This window comes from Mus musculus, chromosome 12 (assembly GCF_000001635.26).
Source record: "Mus musculus strain C57BL/6J chromosome 12, GRCm38.p6 C57BL/6J".
Taxonomy (NCBI): Eukaryota; Metazoa; Chordata; class Mammalia; order Rodentia; family Muridae; genus Mus; species Mus musculus.
Window position 1 is genome coordinate 85,863,722 of NC_000078.6, and position 20,509 is coordinate 85,884,230.

Here is a 20,509-nt window from a genome sequence, read left to right on the forward strand (position 1 = left end):
TCTGGCATTTTGGTACCCATTATTCTAGACACGAGCGTTCTTTACCTTTTGAAACTGAAATTAGTTCATAACAGGAGAGAGATATTGCTCATACAGGTACACAAAGAAATGCATACGTACGTGCATGCATGTACATGCTTTAAAAACTGTTAGAATATTGTCTGAGACGAGCAACTGGAACATCTGAAGACTGCACTGTTTGTTGCTCTGTTTGGTGGTGGGGCTTGGGAGAATGGAGCCAGTAAATGAGCATGACTAAAGCTGTGTGCAGTAGCCAACTTTATTCAGAGCATCAGACAATTTATACTCTTCAGGGTTAAGAGGAATCACATCAGCAAAGCGTTAGAGGCAAAAAGACAAACTGCATGTGGCAAAAATGTGGTTTTCCTTAGAGGCATATAAACTAATAATAAACAGTTGTAATGAATAATTTGCAGTAAATTCACTCCAATTTGCTACACCTGGAAGGGGCACAAAGAATGATATAAGAACATTTCCATGATTTTGGAAGAAACTGAGGTCACAAGATTCTTGGTTTCTTGGCATTTTCTCAAAAGCACTCAGAAATCGTCACATGACTCCATCCTTGGAGCTGTGTTTGGTCCATGTTACGACATCATACTGTATGTATTTAGTGACTATACCGCACACCAGTATATGATCAAAATACAAGATGTGTGCAGTGTGTGTTTTATGTGGTAAGGATTGTTCATTCTTCATAGCTCCTGGTTGTGTTGTCCTGTTCTTTGTAACAGAAAACAAATGAAGTTAGCTTTTCTTGTGATGCCCAACTTTCTTCCTAGATTTCAAGTTTGACGTGCGCCTCTATGTGCTCGTGACTTCCTATGATCCCCTTGTCATCTATCTCTATGAGGAAGGACTGGCTAGGTAAGCAGCTTTCTCGGGTGCAGGGATTGGCTGCATCTATAGAGTGAATCTGTTAAAAAGGTTTCTAAGACCAGGCTGCTGCTTTCTGTTAGGTTCAACTTAGGGAAACAGGGAAACAGAGTGTACCTGGGTGGGTTCAAATGACAGAAAGCAGCCTTGGTGCTCTACATCTTCACCTGCAGGGCTGCATAAGGTGGAGACACAAGTTTCCTCAGTTATAGAGACCACAGGGTAGTTTCATGCATACTGAGAGTTGTTATGAGGGCCCTAGGATATTAAAAAAGATTGTAATGTTTTTCAGAGTAGATCTGGAAGGGAAATAAGTCACATTTATTTACTTGTCATACACCATGTCCTTATGTTAATCCTTGCAATTGCAAAACTTGCAGCCTTTTCTGCAGCAGAAGAAATAGGTTTGCATATTTGAGGGGGTAGTGGTTTCTGAGTTCCCCTAATGGGGTAGTGGGTAGGAATTGGAGCTCATTGAATGGTCATGTTTTCCCCCATTCACGATATTCATGGCTTTCACCCCTTAATATACATACAGATATACAGTCATATACTTTGATGTGATTATGAATATAATTTGTGTGTGTGTGTGATGCTTAGTAGGTTTTAAGGTACTGCCTGACAACAGAATTAAATTATAATAACTTGAAATTTTGTCTCCCATACCCACAAAGACTTACAGGTAACAGTTTCCATAAATCCACTAAGCTATTTTAAAAAGTATGTGACTTTCTTGTGTGCCTTTCACTTACTTTTTTTTTTTTTTAATGGGCTAGTTTGCTCTGAAGTTCTCCTGTTCATGGCTTTGATAGGATAGTTTATAGCCGTCTAAGAGGGTTCTTTGCATCTGTGCGCAGACATAATAAGCTGAAGGTCACAGTCTGTGCATTTTTCTGATTTTAGAAAATTGATTTTGAAAATGGAGACTACGTGAATAAAATAAAGGCTGGCCATTTGTGTTTATGTGACGAAGAAAACATGATTCCCTGTCCTCCCAGAGTCTCTCCAGTCCCTGTTTATGGAGAGCGGATTTGACAGGCCATACTGAACTGTGACAGCTGAGTTTTCTACTTCTAATTTGTTTTGGAGTCAAGTGAGGACTAACCTAAGCTGCTAGCTGGCTTAGCCATGTCTTCCCTTCACCTCTAGGTGGCAATGACAGCTTTTATAAGTTCTGTCATATTCTTAACTAAGATTTATGAGTTGGAGCCCTGAGAACACTGGGGGCTACTGAAACTCCATAGTCCTGGCCTCTTGTCTCTTGAAAACTCAAGAAGGAGGAAAATAAAACATTTCCCAGTTGTTGAATGAGGGCCTGGACCAGCATCTCACATGAACTATTTGCTCCAATTGCACTGTCATAGGGAAGGCATTTTCTACAGCATTTCTGGATATGAGCTTCTGTACTTGGAAGTATACATAGAAAGGAGACAGACATGGATTTTTAAAAAAGCCTCCTTTCCATATTATCTGGAAGAGAGGGAAGGTAAAGTCCTTGGACTTCTCCTGGGGCCTCGGGTGCTGGGGACTGTGGTTTATACTTAGAGACTTCCGAGCTCCTCTAGCCTTCCTCCACCTCAGTTTCTCGCCTTGGTCCTGCTTGGTTTTCTGGAAGAGAGAAGGTTATTTATGACACTGTTTCTCAAGTGTGTCATGCCAATATATTCTAAAGATGTTTCACCTGCAATATTAGTAGCCCCCACTCTTGAGTAAAATTTTATATAGTGTTTTTATCTTTATGGTTCATATGCTCATAGAGTGAGAGCAATACTAGCATTCATTACAGTTTGCTACAGATAAACAAGTATTCTGGCTACCTGTTGCATTAGATGTCAGAAGCTACTAATTTAGTGACAGTTGTATTGCTTCCAGCAGGAAGTAGCATATACATGCGTGTGCAGACACACATTTATATGGTCAGTGGACACTCTTCCTTACTGTTAGGAAAATCGCTTTTTAAGTACTCGGTCCACATTGATCCAAAAAAGGAAAAACATTTTCAGTTCTTTGGTGGGTTTACCTAGGTGGATGTGAAATCCTTCTCGATGGTATATACATGGCATTATCTTGAGCTGTTTGCTCCAGATATACAAGGTACACTGTTCTCTGTAGATTCTTCAGTGTGCCTAAATAGCCACTGTTTATCTTGGCATTCACTTGCCTTTCAGCCCTCAGAGTGCGCTCAGCTGTGTCATTACATCCAGCATCCGTCTGCAGCTCCTCTGCACCTGCAGCTTCTGCTAATCTTGGGTCACGTGTGTTTTGTGTAGCCATAACTGAAGGTAATCAGCTTGGGATGAGATCACCAGGTTGCTTTACTTTGAGACTAGAAGGAAAACCATAATCTTTACTAAAGAGACAGACCTAGAGGCAGAAATAATTAGTTTCCTTCTTTAGACTTTTATACCCTGTCATTTCTGTTGGGAGCTTCAAATGAATGCTAGGAGATTGAAAGTTCATGTTATAAAGTTCACTGCATTGTGAAATAGAGGTTATTTTGTGTAAATTCCTTTCCCCTTTAAACTTTTTCCAGAAAAAGACCTTAGTTTCATTATAAGTTAATGCTTTCATTTGTCTTTGTTTTACTCACACAAAAAGCAGACCACTCACTGTTTATTTTATGTGTAGAAGTGTTTGCCTGCATATATATATGTAGGTATACTAAATGTGTGCAGTACATGCAGAGGCCAGAGGAGGGCTTCAGGTCCTCTTGAACTCTAGAAATGGCCTGAACTGTCTGTCATGTGGGTGCTAGGAATAGAACCCACATCCTTAACAAGTGCTGTTAACCCCTGGCTCATCTTTCCAGCCTCTTCTCACTGTTTCTTTCTTTCTTTCTTTTTTTCTTTTTTTCTTTCTTTTTTTGAGACAGGGTTTCTCTGTATAGCCCTGGCTATCCTGAATCTCACTCTGTAGACCAGGCTGGCCTCGAACTCAGAAATCCTCCTGCCTCTGCCACCCAAGTGCTAGGATTAAAGCCATGCACCACCACTGTCCAGCCTCACTGTTTCTTATATGTGAGTAAATTATTGAAGAGATACCAAAATGAAATTGCCTATGTGGCTCTTGAGTCAGCTGTCTCATGGTCCTGGTAGTAGTGCTTCTGCTCTGTATGCTACCGTGGGTTTCTTGTGCAGGTTGCTGCTGTAGAGTCCCCATGCAGGTTGATGCTGTACAGTAAGTCCCCATGCAGGTTGCTGCTGTACAGTCCCCATGCAGGTTGATGCTGTACAGTCAGTCCCCATGCAGGTTGCTGCTGTAGAGTCCCCATGCAGGTTGCTGCTGTACAGTCAGTCCCCATGCAGGTTGCTGCTGTACAGTCCCCATGCAGGTTGATGCTGTACAGTCAGTCCCCATGCAGGTTGCTGCTGTACAGTCCCCATGCAGGTTGCTACTGTACAGTCCCCATGCAGGTTGCTACTGTACAGTCCCCATGCAGGTTGCTGCTGTACAGTCCCCATGCAGGTTGCTGCTGTACAGTCCCCATGCAGGTTGCTGCTGTACAGTCCCCATGCAGGTTGCTACTGTACAGTCCCCATGCAGGTTGCTGCTGTACAGTCCCCATGCAGGTTGCTGCTGTACAGTCCCCATGCAGGTTGCTGCTGTACAGTCCCCATGCAGGTTGCTGCTGTACAGTCCCCATGCAGGTTGCTGCTGTACAGTCCCCATGCAGGTTGCTGCTGTACAGTCCCCATGCAGGTTGATGCTGTACAGTCAGTCCCCATGCAGGTTGCTGCTGTACAGTCCCCATGCAGGTTGCTACTGTACAGTCCCCATGCAGGTTGCTACTGTACAGTCCCCATGCAGGTTGCTGCTGTACAGTCCCCATGCAGGTTGCTGCTGTACAGTCCCCATGCAGGTTGCTGCTGTACAGTCCCCATGCAGGTTGCTACTGTACAGTCCCCATGCAGGTTGCTGCTGTACAGTCCCCATGCAGGTTGCTGCTGTACAGTCCCCATGCAGGTTGCTGCTGTACAGTCCCCATGCAGGTTGCTGCTGTACAGTCCCCATGCAGGTTGCTGCTGTACAGTCCCCATGCAGGTTGCTGCTGTACAGTCCCCATGCAGGTTGATGCTGTACAGTCAGTCCCCATGCAGGTTGCTGCTGTACAGTCCCCATGCAGGTTGCTACTGTACAGTCCCCATGCAGGTTGCTACTGTACAGTCCCCATGCAGGTTGCTGCTGTACAGTCCCCATGCAGGTTGCTGCTGTACAGTCCCCATGCAGGTTGCTGCTGTACAGTCCCCATGCAGGTTGCTACTGTACAGTCCCCATGCAGGTTGCTGCTGTACAGTCTCCATGCAGGTTGCTGTTTTGCTTCTAGGAAGGAGACATTGGGTTTCCAGAGATAGGGTATTGTTCTCACCAAAATGATGGTGGTCCATTTTTTGTGTCAAAAAATAGAATCCAAAGAGACTTTGTTCTGGATTATACAACTGTTGGAGGATCCAATCTGGATGTAAGTGAGCTGAGAAAGTCCCTTTTGAGACAAAGTTAATAGCCAAATTTGCACTGAAACAAGAATTTATTTTAAAAAGATATTGAGTTGGAAACCACGTGAGTTGTCAGTGACTCAACGAAAGGTAGCCTCAGCTCATGAAAGTGTCCCAGGGGGGTTCTGAGGGCTGCACCCAGGTCAGAGAAGTGGGAAAAGACTTTGAAAAGGCCTCTTCTAGCAAAGCCCTTCCCAGCCGTATTACCCAGTGGAAAGGCAGAAAAGACCCCAGATCATTTGTAATTCCTTTCTTCCCTCCCCTAACTCTGGGCCCTTGCTCAGTAGCTTTGCTTGCTAATTAACACTGACTCCATGGGGTATTTACCTTTTCTGTGCTAGATTCCTGTGGTTTTGAAAGAATTCAGGTACTTGGTGATTGCCAAGGAATTCAGATTACCTCACAGGCTGTACACTGTCCAGAATCTGCCACCGCAGCAAGTAGGGGGAAGAGATACCAGCGACAGAGAGAAGTCCTTCCTAGCCTGTCACTCTCCCTGGCAGGCCTTTGCTGTTTGTGAAGTCTGAGTCATTTCTGGCTCTGAGGACCAAGGATCAGGCTGGTAATCCCCTCCCAGACTCTGCAGGGCGCTGCCCAGTAACTGCAGCGTTTTGGCAGTTTCCCTGCTGCAGCTGGTTGACAGCAGATCAGAGCTCTCCGGCTCAGGCCGCCTGTTGTCTTCCATCAGATTTTTCTAGGTCAGGCTAGGATGAAACTCTTGCTTCTGGCAAGAGTGCCTGAGATGAAGTCTCATTGCCCGTGACCCCTCTCCGCAGGAAGCTCTACATGCTAAAGATGACTCAGGTGCTACTACTGCAGTCTCCTTGCTTTGTGCATTTGTTCTGAATGTAGAAGATATACCTACCAAATTGAGTACTTAACTCTTCTATACCTAGGCTCTGTGATGCCGACTGACTGTAAGAGTATACACTGTCAGGTGTTCAGGCCACGTCATAGTTTGTACGTGAGAGAAGCATTAGTAAGATCTTACTGACTTTGTGCTTGCTTCCCCCTTGTGCTTCTTCTATATTGATAAAGGTCTTGAAACAAGCAGCTTAGGGGCACTGTGCAGTACTATTTATAAATTCCCACCGCAGATCCGTCTTGCTTGCCATTGAGTCATGTTCCAACATCACCGTCATCACTTTCTTACCATTTAGGGCTCTTGGTAGGGTTTTTTCCCCTTTCCCTCTGTCAGTTAAAGAATTAAAAGTCAAGAAAAACAAACAAACAAACAAACAAACAAACACCACTTCAAATATCAAGTGCAACAAGTAGCAGCAGGGAAAGATGTCAAGACAGACCACAGAGTGAGCTGGTTAAAAGAAAGGCTTTTGCTATGGGCGAGGGAGCCCAGAACAAGGCACATGCAGAGAAAGTCCCTGCAGGACAGAGACTGGGAAGCCAAAGCCTGGCCTTTCCTCAGCAGCTGGGATTTCCCAGTCTTTGAGGGGTCTTCAAAGGCGCTTCCTCCCTGAGTTTAGGGTTTTCCCATTTGAACGAAGAGAGGCTGATAGATCCACAATTTGGGGGTAAACATGTCCTGATCTGGCCTTGGACCTGTAGGACCTTGTCAAACTGCTCCACAGGCTCTAGTGGCTGGAGGGAAAGCCTGAAGACCTTTGTGTGTGGTCAGAAATATGAGGGAGGACGGAGCTGCATGTTTGCTATCTTTGTTTCCTAGTCATGGCCCCTCTTCCCCTTTGTCTGCCTAGCAAGATCTGGCTGACTCTAGTCACTCAGTTGAAAGTACATTTTAAAAAGATTTTTCTATTTTTATTTCATGCACATTAAATGTTTTACTTGTGCGTGCGTAAGTGTACTACATGCATGTATTGCTGGGAGAGGCAAGAAGAAAAAAGTCCGGGGTTCTAGGTGGTTGTGAGCTGCCACATGGGTGCTGAGAATTGAACCCAGGTTCCCTGGAAGCACAGCCATTGTTCTTTATTGCTGAGCTCTTAATCTCTTCAGCCCCAGAAAATGCGTTTAACACACCGAACATGCCAGGAATGTTAGCTTTGCAATCCGGTTACTGTTGTGTATTGGTTGTTGCCCTCCTGACAGTGTGGGCGACTGGCTACAGCGTGTTCTACTGCTCAGGGTTACAAGGCAGAACCAGTGGATATTGATAGAGTGAGAGAAGATGAACATCCAGAACTGAAAGTGTAATTCCTTCAGAGTGCAGAGTTCCTACACCATCATAAAGCAGCTGTCCAGCGTGTCTGTGATTAAACTCTTGTAAGCCGGGGCCGCCTAAGACTTCATTTTCAAAATAAGGATAATCTATATTTGTTTTCAGATTGATTTTAAAAAATGGACATATAGTTCTTTTGTTATCTGTTAGCTCTAAAATAATTTAGAGTCCAGAGTTCAGATTATCTAAGAAAGTAAGGTCCCATATTTTCTTGACATAAAGGTCAAGGCTATAAAATTCTGTTGTGTGGGCTTTCTTAAATCTTAAATTTTGGAAGTTTCATCTATCTGCTGTCTGTTTCTGTACATGTACATCACAGTGCACACATGGGAGTCAGAGAACAACCTGTGGGAATTGGTTCTCTCCTCTGTGGATCCCAGGGAGCTACCTCAGATCTTCAGGCTGGGAGACAAGTACCTTTTCCTGTCCCTGTTGAGCCATCTTGAAGGCCCAGTGTACTCCCACCCCCATCCCCAATAGCACTCACTTTTTGTTTTAATTGAAAATAGTTTTTTACACAATGTATTCTGATCATGCTTTTGCTTCTTCCTCTCCTTTCAGATCCTCCCCACCTCCCTCCTGCCCAACTGAACCCATTCTTTCTCTTTAGAAAACAAACAAGTAAAATTACAAAACAAACAGACTGGCATTAAACAACAACGAAGGAAAAGCATGAAAACACATACACAAGTCCATAAAAACACAAAATTAGAAGCCATAATATTACGAGCATAAGACCAGGAAGGCAAAAAAAAAAAAAAAAAAACCAAACAAACAAAAAACAACAACAACAAAAAAAAAAGACCAAGAATTTACTGGAAATACCATTGAGTTTGTTTTCTATAGGCCATGTGCTGGGCATGGGCCTGTAGTGAAGTGTGTGTATGTACCGTGAAACTCCATTGGAGGGCCCAGGTATCTTAACTCTTTCTCTCCTTTAAGAGGGAGGTTAAGGACTTAGCTCACTGTATGACTTTCAGCTGAGTTAGGAGAAGTATTTGCAGATTTGATCCTGAATTACCTAGGAAATTATTGATTCCTCTGGCTTGTTAATAGAGAAATTGTGTTGAAACTTTCACGTGTGACTAGGTTGAAGTGTGACGGTGTGTGACAGGTTTAACCCACTGGTTCTCAACCTGTGGGTTGGGGCCTCTTCAGGGGCTGACTGGCCCTTTCACAGGGATTGTGTATCAAATATGTACATTACAGTTGATAACAGTAGCAGAATTGCAGTCATGAAGTAGCAATGAAAATAATGTTATGGTTGGAGGTCATCCTCACATGAGGAACTGTATCGAAGGGTTCCAGTGTTAGGAAGGTTGAGAACCACTGCTCTAATACAGAGGTCACAAGGCTACATGCGTCGCAGTGGGCACTGAAGTGGGAGAGCAGCTTGCCCTGTCTGAAGGCACTCGTGCTGTACAGTGCTGGCCAGTCACCAGCAGGGAAATGACCAGATCTTTTGTTGTTCTAAACTTCACAAGGAAGTTACTACTTTCCTCTAACACTTTGAATTTTGAAACCATTTAGACCTGTGAAATAGCTATCCGAGTAGTGTGAAGAGCCACTTTTTACTGTCTGAGACCTCGTTCAGCTCTACCAAACTGTCTACTAAATTCATTTTAACTAGAGGACCCCATCAAGGATGGTGGTTTGGTTCAGTTGTCGAGTCTCTTCCAGATCCCAGTCTGGAGCAGCTCCATGTTTCTGTGACTTCATGACCTCAGTGCTTTGGAAAATGACAGGCTACTCGTTTTCCAAATTGTCCTTCAATTTGGATTTGTCTGTATTTTCTCATGATTAAACTTTGGCTATTCATTTGGGGTCAGAATACCACAGAAGTGATGGTAAATTCTCATTTCGGGATATTTGATGGCACATGCTAATTATTTAGTATTTGATTAAAGGATGTGCCTACCAGAGTCCTCCATTGTAAAGTGGCTTTATCTTCTCTCTGTGGTTACCAAGAATTATGAGGAGGTTGTTGAAAACCATGTAAAAACTCATTCCTTGTCTCATTTTTTTACCAATATCTTTCATATCTATTGATGTTTCTTGGTTAAGTGAATTATTACAGCAGTGACTCCTAGATGATGATTTTCAAATTCCATTATCCTTTTATTTGTATTATTTTGCATTTTACTTCAAGGAAAATTGTTTTCTTCCTATTATATATTCATTTGTTTATTAATGCCAACTGAAGTCCTTGTATTTTATTATTGTTTTGTTTTCACGCTCTGTTTGTCCTAGCTTCAGCCAATGGGAGCCTTTACACTAGCGTTGTGTCCTTTTGACATGTCTCTAGCACTCTTCGAGTATGAGGCATTTTTAGGCTCTTCTTGTTCTGACCCAGCCTTGGAATCAGTCATTTTTCCAAGGAGCACTGGTTACTTGGTCGTAGAGAATTGCATTTAGAGTTGAAGGTTTGGGGACTTGATGATATCATTGCTTTGGGGCTTGCAAGAGAGAGACCTAGCAAGCATGTATATTCCATATATCCATATGTCATATGTGCATCTGCCTTCATTTCTACATTTGTTTATCCAGAAATTATAAGTGCTAATTATATTAGCACTTATAATTCTTCAAAGTTCAGAGTATAAACTTGCTTTTATCTCTTACATATTTTTATTTCTCTGTTCCAACAAAGAAAAGGCTGTCTCCCATTATCGTTAACATTTTTATTTTTATTTTGTTTTGTTTTTCAAGAGGGTTTCTCTGTGTAGCCCTGGATGTCCTGGAACTCACTATATAGACTAGGCTGGCCTCAAACTTACAGTTCCACCTGCCTCTGCCTCCCAAGTGCTGGGATTACAGGCATGCGCCACCACCAGGCTGTAACACATTTATTTACTCAGATTTCTTGTCTGTAGCCAGGCTCTTGGCTCCCCACTCAGATGCTCTCCAGTTTATGGATTTAGAGCCCTTGGGGCTGTTGTTGTGCCTAGATCACCTCATCTATTCCCAGGGATTTCTTCTTAGCTTATGCCCGTCTTTCTCATGGGGCTGCAAGTCATTCCCATAGCTACGTCATTCCTGTGAAAAGCAAAAACAAAGCAAAGCCTCCCAAACCAAGCAGTTGTCGGTTAAGCAGATCATCAGAGCTGGACTAGAAAACCGGCTCTGAGAATCGTGTGACTTCTCATCTAGGAAGTAAAGAGAAGGCAGTGGTGGTCAGAGGTGAATGTGGCTGTTTAACACAGGTTCATGAGAGTTGTGAGATCTAACTGGCTAAGCTCAGCCTTCCTTCTGTATGGTCTTCCTGTCCTGCTCTTTGACATCAGAGTCAGGGGCATTTGCTGTTACACTAATCTTCACCCTCGATTCTTTCGTCTTGTTTCCTAGACCCAATAGAAGCCTACTCCATGACATTCGTAATACTGTCCATGCTGGGTTTTAGAATCAGATGCTCCAGTGACAGGAAGCTGAAGAGGAAGAAAATGATTTATAGAAGTCCAACCCTCTTGAAAAACATGTAGGGTACAAATGCATGGGACCCCAGAACCCGCTCACTCTGTGCTTCCCTGGGTTTTTCATGCTGGCCAGGTAGAGTCGAGTGTGCAGAATTAGACAAGAGGAGACACCCCCTTCCCTGACCAAAACATCCCCTCCTTCATACTTAATACCTGTTGAGGGAGATGATGGCAAGTGATAGGTCACCATGAGCTAATGTCTGCAGGTAGGAGACTTGGATCTTGCCCTGTCCCTCTGCATTTCATTCAGAGAGACTTCAGAGAGTAATTCTCCCACCGGGTCTGAGAATCACTCTGTACAGGAAGATTGGGCTATAAAGGCAGAGTTCATTTGCCACCAAGTGATGATGAAGAGTTAAATGGTAACTTCTAGAAGTTTATGGAAGCTTTGAGGTCTTTCTCAAGCATAGACACAATGCTTGCCAAACTCTCTTTAGCCATACATGCCTGGTCAAAGTTTTCTCAGCATCCACAGCCTTTGTCCTGGCCACATGTTTGTTTGTTTTAGTCTCTCCGGTTGTTTTTTTTTCTTTTTTTTTTTTTTCCCTTTGGCTCTTGTATATTTCTGGTACGGGGAATTAGGGAGTGGGGATGGTGGGGTGGCTGAGAAGAAATACAGAAGAGGAAAACTTTTAAATGTTGACCTTTAATGCGGTAAAAATCTTGTTGACTTCATAGTCTGGGTAAGCATATGTAAACAGTTTGTAAATCATATGAAAATAAACTTGTGGCCTTCTAGGTTTTTCACACACTTAGATATGTGTCTTGGGAAAGCACTTTGGGGCAGGGTGAGATGGCACTCGCAGCGAGTGAGTACTCCTGGCCTCATGCTCACTAGAAGCATTGTCTTGAGAGGCAGTTTTGATGCCAAGCATCTCTGGACAGTTTTCTCTTTCCCGGCTTGCTGCCTGCAGAGGCGCGTGTGCTTTGTGCTTTCCTCTTCTATTAACAGGAGTCCAGAACAACAGGTGGATGCCCTTTCCCAGTCCCGAAGGCCTTCTTTCTCCTGTGCTGTCCACTTTCCCAGTCCCGAAGGCCTTCCTTCTCCTGTGCTGTCCAATTATGCTGCTGTGCTTCCTCTCATTAGTGCTTCGTGGTGCTTGACCTGGAGTACCTATTCAAGGGCTCAAGGTCTTCCTTGAAGCTTCTTAGATGTAGGTAGCATCCTATAGAGTTTCCCAGGTTATGAGTTACTGTATTTTGAATTTTCATTCTTCCCATCGATGGAAGATGCATGAGAAGCAGTATCTAAGAGTGTTTAAGCCACGAGAGTTTAAAGTTTGCAATCTTGGATAAGTTATTGAGGTTTTTGTTTGTTTGTTTGTTTGTTTGTTTGGTTGGTTTGGTTTGTTATTGTTTTTAAGACAGTCTCATTGCAGCTCTGGCTAACCTGGAACTCTCTATGTAGACCAGGCAGATCTCTGCCTCTTGAGTGCTGGGATTAAAGGTGTGTTTCTCCATGCCTGGCCAAGTTATTTAGTCTTTATGGTCATATTTAGTTTTATATCTATTTAAAATTTAGATGTAGCATAAGATGTATTTCATAGAGCTACTTTTAGGATTGAATTGATATGTAACAGTGTATAAAGATGCTTCTCATAGCAGCTGCCACTTAGCAGAGATCACTATTTATTAGATAATATTACCACCTTCTTCTTGTAAGATAATGATAACATCCTCCATGTTATTGCGGTCTCTGTTCTTCCTGTCAGGTTTGCAACTGTGCGTTATGATCAAGGCTCCAAGAACATCCGCAACCAGTTCATGCACCTGACGAACTACAGCGTGAACAAGAAGAGTGGAGACTATGTGAGGTACCGGCTGGCTCAGGGCTAGAAGTCAGCCTCGGCTTCGAGGGTGGGGACATGGCAGTTAATGGGGTGCGCTGCTAAGATAGAAACACAGAGGTGACACTGAGAGCTCACCTTTAAAAAACAGTTAGTTTTTTGTGAATGGGTGTTCTGGCTCTGTGCACACCACGCATGTGCCTGGTGCCCTCAGAAGCTGGAAAAGGGGAGCAGATCCCTAGAACTGGAGTTATATATGTGGTTGTTAGCTATCCTGTGGGTGCTGGGAATGAAATACAGGGTCTCTGGAAGAGCAGTGAGTGCTCTAAACTGCTGAGCCGTCTCTAGCCCCTCAAGTATCAGTTTTGAGGCATTGCTGCTGTGTTGCCGCTTCTCTGTGGTATACCCAGACAGAGGGCACTTTGTTCTATTAAATATGCCTTTGCCATTTGTCTTTCCCTACTTGACTTAGTTAGGGGTAAGAATTTCAGCTTGAAAGTCATATCTAAAGCTTAAAATTATTTGTATCTTTTGACACAGTAGTTCCATTTCTATGAATTTAACCTTAAGAATGTATGTACAGAATAGGTTTATCAATATACATCTCTACTGTGTATCGTTTGATGGAAAAGCATATTGAGATAATACATATAACAAATGCTTGATTGAATCATTCTGTTAGCTAAAGCTTTTTATTTTTGCTGAGAAATGAGAAAAGTTAACTGAAATGTTAACTCTCTTTAACTGCAAAGTATGAGAGTAGTCAAATTTTTAGGTTTTTCTCATTTGCCTTTATGTATCTTCTGAAATTTTCTGAAATACACTACAATGATCAGAGAAAAAGAAAAGAATACGAGAAGAAGAAACTAAAGAAAGGAATGAGGCCCTCTCAGAGACGAGCTCGTGGAAAGCCGCACTAACCCAGCTGTGTGCAAATGTTATTTTTGCTCTGTTTTCTTTCATCCTGATAATTTTGCCAGGAAAGTGGAAAAATAGAAAAGAAACCCAAACAGTCACTTTCTATTCAGACTAAAAATAAGTTCCCACCAGGTCCAAGGAAGGAAGGAGAGAATCTGGAAGTGTGGGGTAGTTGCTAAAGTGAAGGGGGTTTCGCTGTGTGTCCTATGGCCCGCATTGAATTGCTTAAAGCTGCCACGTCCCTCAGGCTAGAGGAGCAGGGCTATGCCTGGAGAGGGCACTAAGGGCTGGGAAGTCTGCGGCAAAGCACAAGTCTCTGGTTGCAGAACGACATTCATGGGAGCTCCCCATTCACCAGTCTGTGGCAGTAGGAGGTAGAACTCTTCCAGCTACCCCAGTGCCTTGTGTCATCAGTGGGACTTAAGAGGTTTGGGAAGGTAGCTATCACTACCCAGACAGGAGGCTTGCTAGTGTGTCAAAGCAAGTCTGTGGTTAGCTCCTTGTAAGACAGTAGTACATTAGCTTACTACCCTATTCCCACCTAGTTCTGTTCTAAATGGCATCCAGGTTGTTTGCTGGCCTCGGGTGACATTCACTTCAGAGACTAGATGTGCTGTATCCCATTGTTAATTTATTATAACCATTCTTAAATTCAGTCACATTTTTCCTACCTTTCTTCCTTACTCTTGATGTGGAAGAATTAGCTCTCTTCTTTTCCCTCTTCATAAAAGCAAGCTCTCCGCATTTGCCTTGCCTCTTAAGGAATTGATAGAAAGGATGTCTTACAGAAGAACCAGGGGAAACCAGGTTGAAGTCTGCAGACTGAATGTTTATCTAAAATACTCAAAGCCCAGAGAAAGGCAGGCCTCTTGGCATATGTAGCCTTGCTTCCTTTCTTTGTAGTTGTGATGACCCAGAAGTGGAGGATTATGGGAACAAGTGGAGCATGAGTGCCATGCTTAGGTACCTGAAACAAGAAGGCAAGGACACAACTGGTGAGTATCACACCTTTCTTCTTTTAGTCTCTACTTTAAAAAATATTTTTATTATTTATGTGCAGTGTCTGTGTGTGTGCACACGTGTGCCTGCGTGCAGATCCTCTGGAGCTGCCATCACAAGAGGTTGTGAGCTGCCCTACATGGGTGCTGGGAACCGAATGCAGGCCCTCTGCAAGAGCAGTGACTGCTCTTCCTGGCTGAGCCGAGCGAGCATCTCTCCAGCCCCTGACTTCACTCCCTGCTGTTGGACTATGTATGGTTTCTCACCAGGGCCTCCTGGTAATGGTGCTGAGAAGCCCCGTGGTGCCTGCTTCTGTTCTTTTTCCTCTGGTTTACAGTAGAGACCCCCCAATTCCCTGTTCTTGTTTCTAATTTGGAAAGTATCACTTTTAGTCCTCAATGAACTTATCTTTCTTGAGTGCTGTGCTACTAAGATACTGTGGCTTTTTGTATACCGCATTGCCTTTCTCTATTGGTTGTGAGTTCAAATTTTTCTAAGTCGACCTCCCTCATTCTTGTTGCTGAGTAGGAGGATGTAGAGTGGAATTTGAGTACGGGCCTTGGAGTCAAAAAGAAACCGTGCTGAGCCATGAGCAGCTTGGGAAGCAGTGTGTAAACAGACTGTTCATGCACAGGGAAAGGTGCTAGGAGAGAGAAGGAAGAGAAGGCTGAGTCTGCAGTCTGTACCTTCTGCACGGGTGGGCCATCTGCACCTTGTCATCTCTGCATGTGTGCTGGCCCTGTAGCACCCGGACTGAAGACCACCATTTAATGCTTTTTGAATCAGCACACATGCTTTGATAATTGCACTGTGACCCGGACTCTGCTTCTACTAATGCATGCATTGTAGTGTTTCTGTTTTCATTACAAAAGATTGTTTTTGCAGCATTGATGGCCCATGTGGAAGACCTGATCATTAAGACAATAATCTCTGCTGAACTAGCTATCGCCACTGCCTGTAAAACCTTTGTTCCACACCGCAGCAGTTGTTTTGGTAAGGAGCTGTCAGATGCTTGTGTTTTGTGAGAAGGGTCTTGGGATCCTCAGCTAGTGGGGCATAGTGATTTCTCCAGGAGGCAAGGGCACATCCTGGGTTTGCTTTCTTAGGCTCACAGAGTAGATGCAAATTCTATCAAGAAGCTGGTGGTAAAGGTAGTGAATTTTCAATGGAATCTCTAGAGGAATAACTCCCTTTCTGTGTAGGGAACAGGGATTGAAACTGAAGTGTGGGTCTCTCTGGCAGAGTACACGAAGAAAAAGTCTGCAATAGGCTGTACAGGAATCCAGCTTTAACAAATATATTCCAGAGCTCTCTGGCTGCCAGACTGGGAGCAGATCCAAGAAGCTCTGGCTGGTACCAGTGTGTGCTTTCTCCCATTTTCCGATGACTCCTCCTATTTGTTTTATTCTTCTTCCTAGTGGGTTCTTCCCCCTCCTCCTCCTCTTTCTCCTGCTTGTTTTCCTCCCTCCTCTCGTGTTCTGTTTCACTTTATCTTTTTGATAGGACAGAGAAAGTGCAACAAGCAGTTCACAACCCAGATCAGAAAACCAGTGACCTCTTGACCCGCTAGCTGTGTCTATCTGTCACACCATGGTTGCCTGTGTGCATGCCTGCTTTCTCCATGGATAAGAACTTAGTAGTAACTGCCAGCATGAAAGTCCATAAGGCCAGGCCAGCTTTGAGCACATGTTGGACCTCAGGGTTAACTGATTGATAGAGCAGTGCTAGTTAAAGCGTGGGATAGAGTGATGCTACACAGTGAGGATGGAAGAGGCGTGTCTTCCTCAGGGGCTGGAGATGCGGGAATAAAGAACGTAGTTTATGGGGCTTATATAGCCTGAACTTGAAACCCCTGTTGCACCCCTTTTTGGTTGGGTGTTTTTCAGGAGGTTGCTGTAATTTCCATTTTCTAGATTATAAATGACAGCCATGAGGCATCTTCCTCCCAAGAGGACTGTGAAGACCCAGTGAGATGGTGCAAGCAAAGAAAGTGCCTGGCACCACATCTAGCCTTGAAGTTGTACTTCATAAAAATTACCTTTATTAATTTTATAATTCACATTCTAATTCTTGGTCTTTAATGGGTTATAGTAGCATGTATTTATCTGGTACTCAAGTAGGAGAACTAGTGAGACTGAATAGAAGACGCAGATAAGTCAGGGTCTAGAATTGTAGAGTAAAAGAAAAGACTGCAGTGTCTTTCAAACCAGATGTTATGGAAGGGTGCACAGGTTCTGTGTCTAGTTAGAACACCCTCCCGGCTGGCTGCCTTGCCATCGCTCATTCCTTCAAGACTCACTCCACTCTGCTGCTTCTCTGAAGCCTGTCATGTTACCACCACATGCTGTTTGTTCTATGCTGCTTTAGGATACTTTTCCTATCTTTTTTTTTTTTTTTTGGTTTTTTTCGAGACAGGGTTTCTCTGTGTAGCCCTGGCTGTCCTGGCACTCACTTTGTAGACCAGGCTGGCCTCGAACTCAGAAATCCACCTGCCTCTGCCTCCCGAGTGCTGGGATTAAAGGCGTGCGCCACCACGCCCGGCTACTTTTCCTATCTTAAGTTGTACTTTTCCCCAAAGTCTCTGAGTTTATCTTCTTGAGTTCTCAATAGTCATTGTGACTGCCTTCCCATCTCCTCTGATTATATGAGATCAGAGCTCCAGGCACTTTTTCTAACTCCTTGCATTCGTGTGTGTTTGATTTATCTTGTGGATGAACTAGCTCTTTCTCATGTTGCTTTACCTAGGCCACCAGCATCCTTCCAGACAAAGCCAAGCATCAGCTCCTTGGTGGTCTTTTTTCCTAAGCCTCCCAGTAAGGGTCAGCTCTCTCACCCCGAGCCTCCAGTCCTCCAGTCCTCTGTCCCTGTCTCTGTGGTGTCGCTGGTGTTATTTATGTGTGACTCTCGATGGAATGGAGTCTCCTTGATGATGGCTGTCACAGTGTCACCACTGGCTTTGTTCTTCATGCAGAGCAACATCTTTTGCTCACAGAGAATGTTGGAAAACGTTTGTTAAATGAGTACTGGGTGCTTGTTTTCATTGTTTCTTGGCCTGGCAGTTTGCTTTCCAATATGTCTGTTTTGGTAAGGCCTGCAATCTTTGAATTATTGTAAGTCGATTTGAAGGTGGATGTGGAGGCTAACAGAATTGACTCTAACTGCTGAAACCTCTCAAGATTAAATGTTTCCTTTGTACCTCTGCTTGCCTGTGTTGGTAAATGGCCCTTGGTGTCAAAAAACAAACAAACAAACAAAAAACAACAACAAAAAACCAAATCCTTTGCTCTAAGTAGCTCATCTTGAAGGTTTTTCTGGATATTTCTTCTGTGTATCTTATTCTGTAACCTAATTGCTTGTTGGAAGCTTAGTAGTGGGTTCTCAGAACTCAGTGTGAAAGAAGGGCGAAAGCTTTCTCTGACTCAGAGAAATATCCCAAGGCCTGTCAGCCAGGGTCTCCTCTCTCCTTCCCTGCCTGGGCTCAGCTCGAGTAAACTCAGGGCATCTGGAGGTTTTTAAGTTGTTGACTGTCTCCTTGGCTTTTGTGGTTCTAATTCCTGTCAGCCCCGGGATTCTGTGTGCTTCATTAACCCCCTCCGTGAGATATGACTTTGTATATTTATGTATCTTTGTGTGAATCTCTTTGTCTCCCTCTGATTCTTAGCCTCCCCTGGGCTTTGAATGTGTGTCAGAGTAAACAGGAATTGAGAGCTTCCTGGAAGTTTTGGTTTTAACAGAATGGCCATACTTTTAGAGAAAACGAATGTAAGATGGGCTTCCCTATATGCTTTTGGGGGTCGTTTCTGACCTTCTACTTGTGGATTACTGTCAGGAGCATTCTGTCACTGGGATTTCTGTCCTGTGATTTTTCTCTCTCCTTGCTACCTGTACTGTCTCCAGGTACCATCAGAATTCCTAGTCAGTGCCTTTTCTACACATATAAGTCGTCTTCTCTCTGGCTGTGTACCAAGCAGAGATTAATGTCACAGCAGTGCATTACTGGTAACAGTTTTGTCTTCTCAAAATCAGTTTGCCCTGGGATGCTGCTATATTCATGTGTCTGCACCGTTATTATTACCTATATATCAACCATAATAGGCAGTCTGAAACTTAGTTACTTAATGCTATTTTTTAAACTTGTACATCCAGAAGGACTTTTGTGAGTGATTTGTCATGATATAGAAGTAGAGACCCTGAGTGGTAGCCATAATTTATCTCAGGTCCTAGAACTAGTGAGTAAAAAGAACTTGAATGAAAGAGACTCGGCCTGAAGCCAGGGGCCTCAGAGGATGAGTCCTGGCAATTTCCCATCTTGATCATAGGACTTCAATTATACAGGACTTCAATTATAGGAGTTTTGAATGCCTCCCCTAATAAAACATGTTTCTAACAGTCAGATTTTACTGACTTCCAGGGTTGTGAAAATGTGGTACAATGTGAACTAATAGGCTTCAATGGCAAGCCTTATTTAAAGGCATATTTAATGCTAAGGAAATTGGCACTGTGAAATTACCGACTATGAGAACAACTTTTTTTTGACCATTTGAAGAAAAACAGCCAAAACCAACAGAGTGTTAGCTGTCTTTCAAAGATGTCACTGATGACAGTGGCTTACTCTTTGTGAGAATGGGTGAAGTGATGGGCTCTGAACCTGATCCTCTCTAGTGTGGGATCATGTGGACTAGACACTGACCTGACTAGCTTAGTCTTGCTTTGATCAGAGACCAGTGCCATGTCTGCTGAGAACGAAGTATGTTCAGGATACCTCTCTTGAGTGAAGTCTGGTTTAGTTTTCTGTTACCTCTGCTCTTGACCATTTTTCAGGGTAAGGCCATGTTCTTTAAAAGGAAGGTGTCCATAAATGATTGTCAGAGGAATGGAAGAAGGTAGCATGCTTTCTCCATTATGCAAACCTCTCCACCAACAGTAAAAGAATGGAAGGCAGGGGCAGTGTCGAAGGTAAGCCCCTCTTCAGTTTATCCCTTGCTCCAGTTTAGACGGGGAGGGGCATTTGCTGCAGAAGGGACATAGGTGCTAAGAGGCTACTGTTTGTATTTAACAACATTGTTGGTACTTACTACCAACCATATATCATAAAAGCCTTGGTTATTGAGAAGGGGAACGAGTCAGCAAGCTTAAGGAAGTTGTCTTGGGTCATGTGGCTAATAAATGGCCAGGCCAAATTTGAGGCCATCTATCTGGCCCTTTCTCCACTCACATAAAGCTGACTCTGATGAGTCCGCCCATTCTGGCATGCTCACACCCTCGACTCTCCTGTGCTGTCCTGGAACTGGATCTCAGGAACAATGACATCATTTTTTCTAGCGGATCAGGCTTGGAAAAGAGCACTGTTTCTGCCGAGTCCACAGCGCCCAGTCTGAGACACTCCTTTCAGACCTAGCGTTCCAGGCGTTAGCTAGCTAGATGCCATAGTGATTCTGTGGGTGAGGTAAAAGGTCAGCTCTTAGGGTTCCCCCTCTTACTCAGTTCATTCTCCTGTGGGACCTTGCTCTACCCTTTCTAGAATTCTCTTTTGGACCCATTATAAAGACTTTCATTTTGCTCTTAAACTCAAATCCTAGGCTGAGGTGAAAACATTTTCATTACAAAAAAGGACCTCAGTGACAGTGGCACTTCCCAGCCAGCACGTTCCGTTGCCTGGGACTGTGGCTTCAGTGCGGCTCTTATTTCTCAGGAGGCTTAGTACATTTTCTCCAAAACCCATGGCGTGCTGTGTACAATGATCTCTTA

The 20,509-nt window shown here is 43.7% G+C and overlaps 1 protein-coding gene and 1 long non-coding RNA gene across 28 annotated transcripts in view; one reads left to right on the forward strand and one right to left on the reverse strand.

The window, feature by feature from the left end:
• The window catches only part of Ttll5 (tubulin tyrosine ligase-like family, member 5), a 229,068-nt gene that overhangs the window by 39,029 nt on the left and 169,530 nt on the right, over positions 1–20,509 (forward strand). For 26 of the 27 annotated variants that reach the window (XR_003950060.1, XR_001780460.2, XR_001780461.2 and 23 more), the window contains 4 exons: positions 804–888; positions 12,770–12,871; positions 14,666–14,757; positions 15,647–15,754. Coding sequence is in view for 23 of the 27 variants with exons in the window: in XM_006515989.4 (XP_006516052.1) it covers positions 804–888; positions 12,770–12,871; positions 14,666–14,757; positions 15,647–15,754 (387 nt within the window). In the remaining 4 variants the exon portion in view is untranslated. Of the gene's footprint in view, positions 1–803; positions 889–12,769; positions 12,872–14,665; positions 14,758–15,646; positions 15,755–19,582; positions 19,718–20,509 lie in introns of those variants that run through there. The other variant, XM_006516001.3, reaches the window with a different exon arrangement.
• On the reverse strand, positions 263–10,245 carry Gm51990. Its single transcript, XR_003950216.1, has 2 exons — positions 5,718–10,245; positions 263–3,223 (listed from the first exon to the last, which is right to left on the reverse strand). It is a non-coding gene; the product is annotated as a predicted gene, 51990 (long non-coding RNA).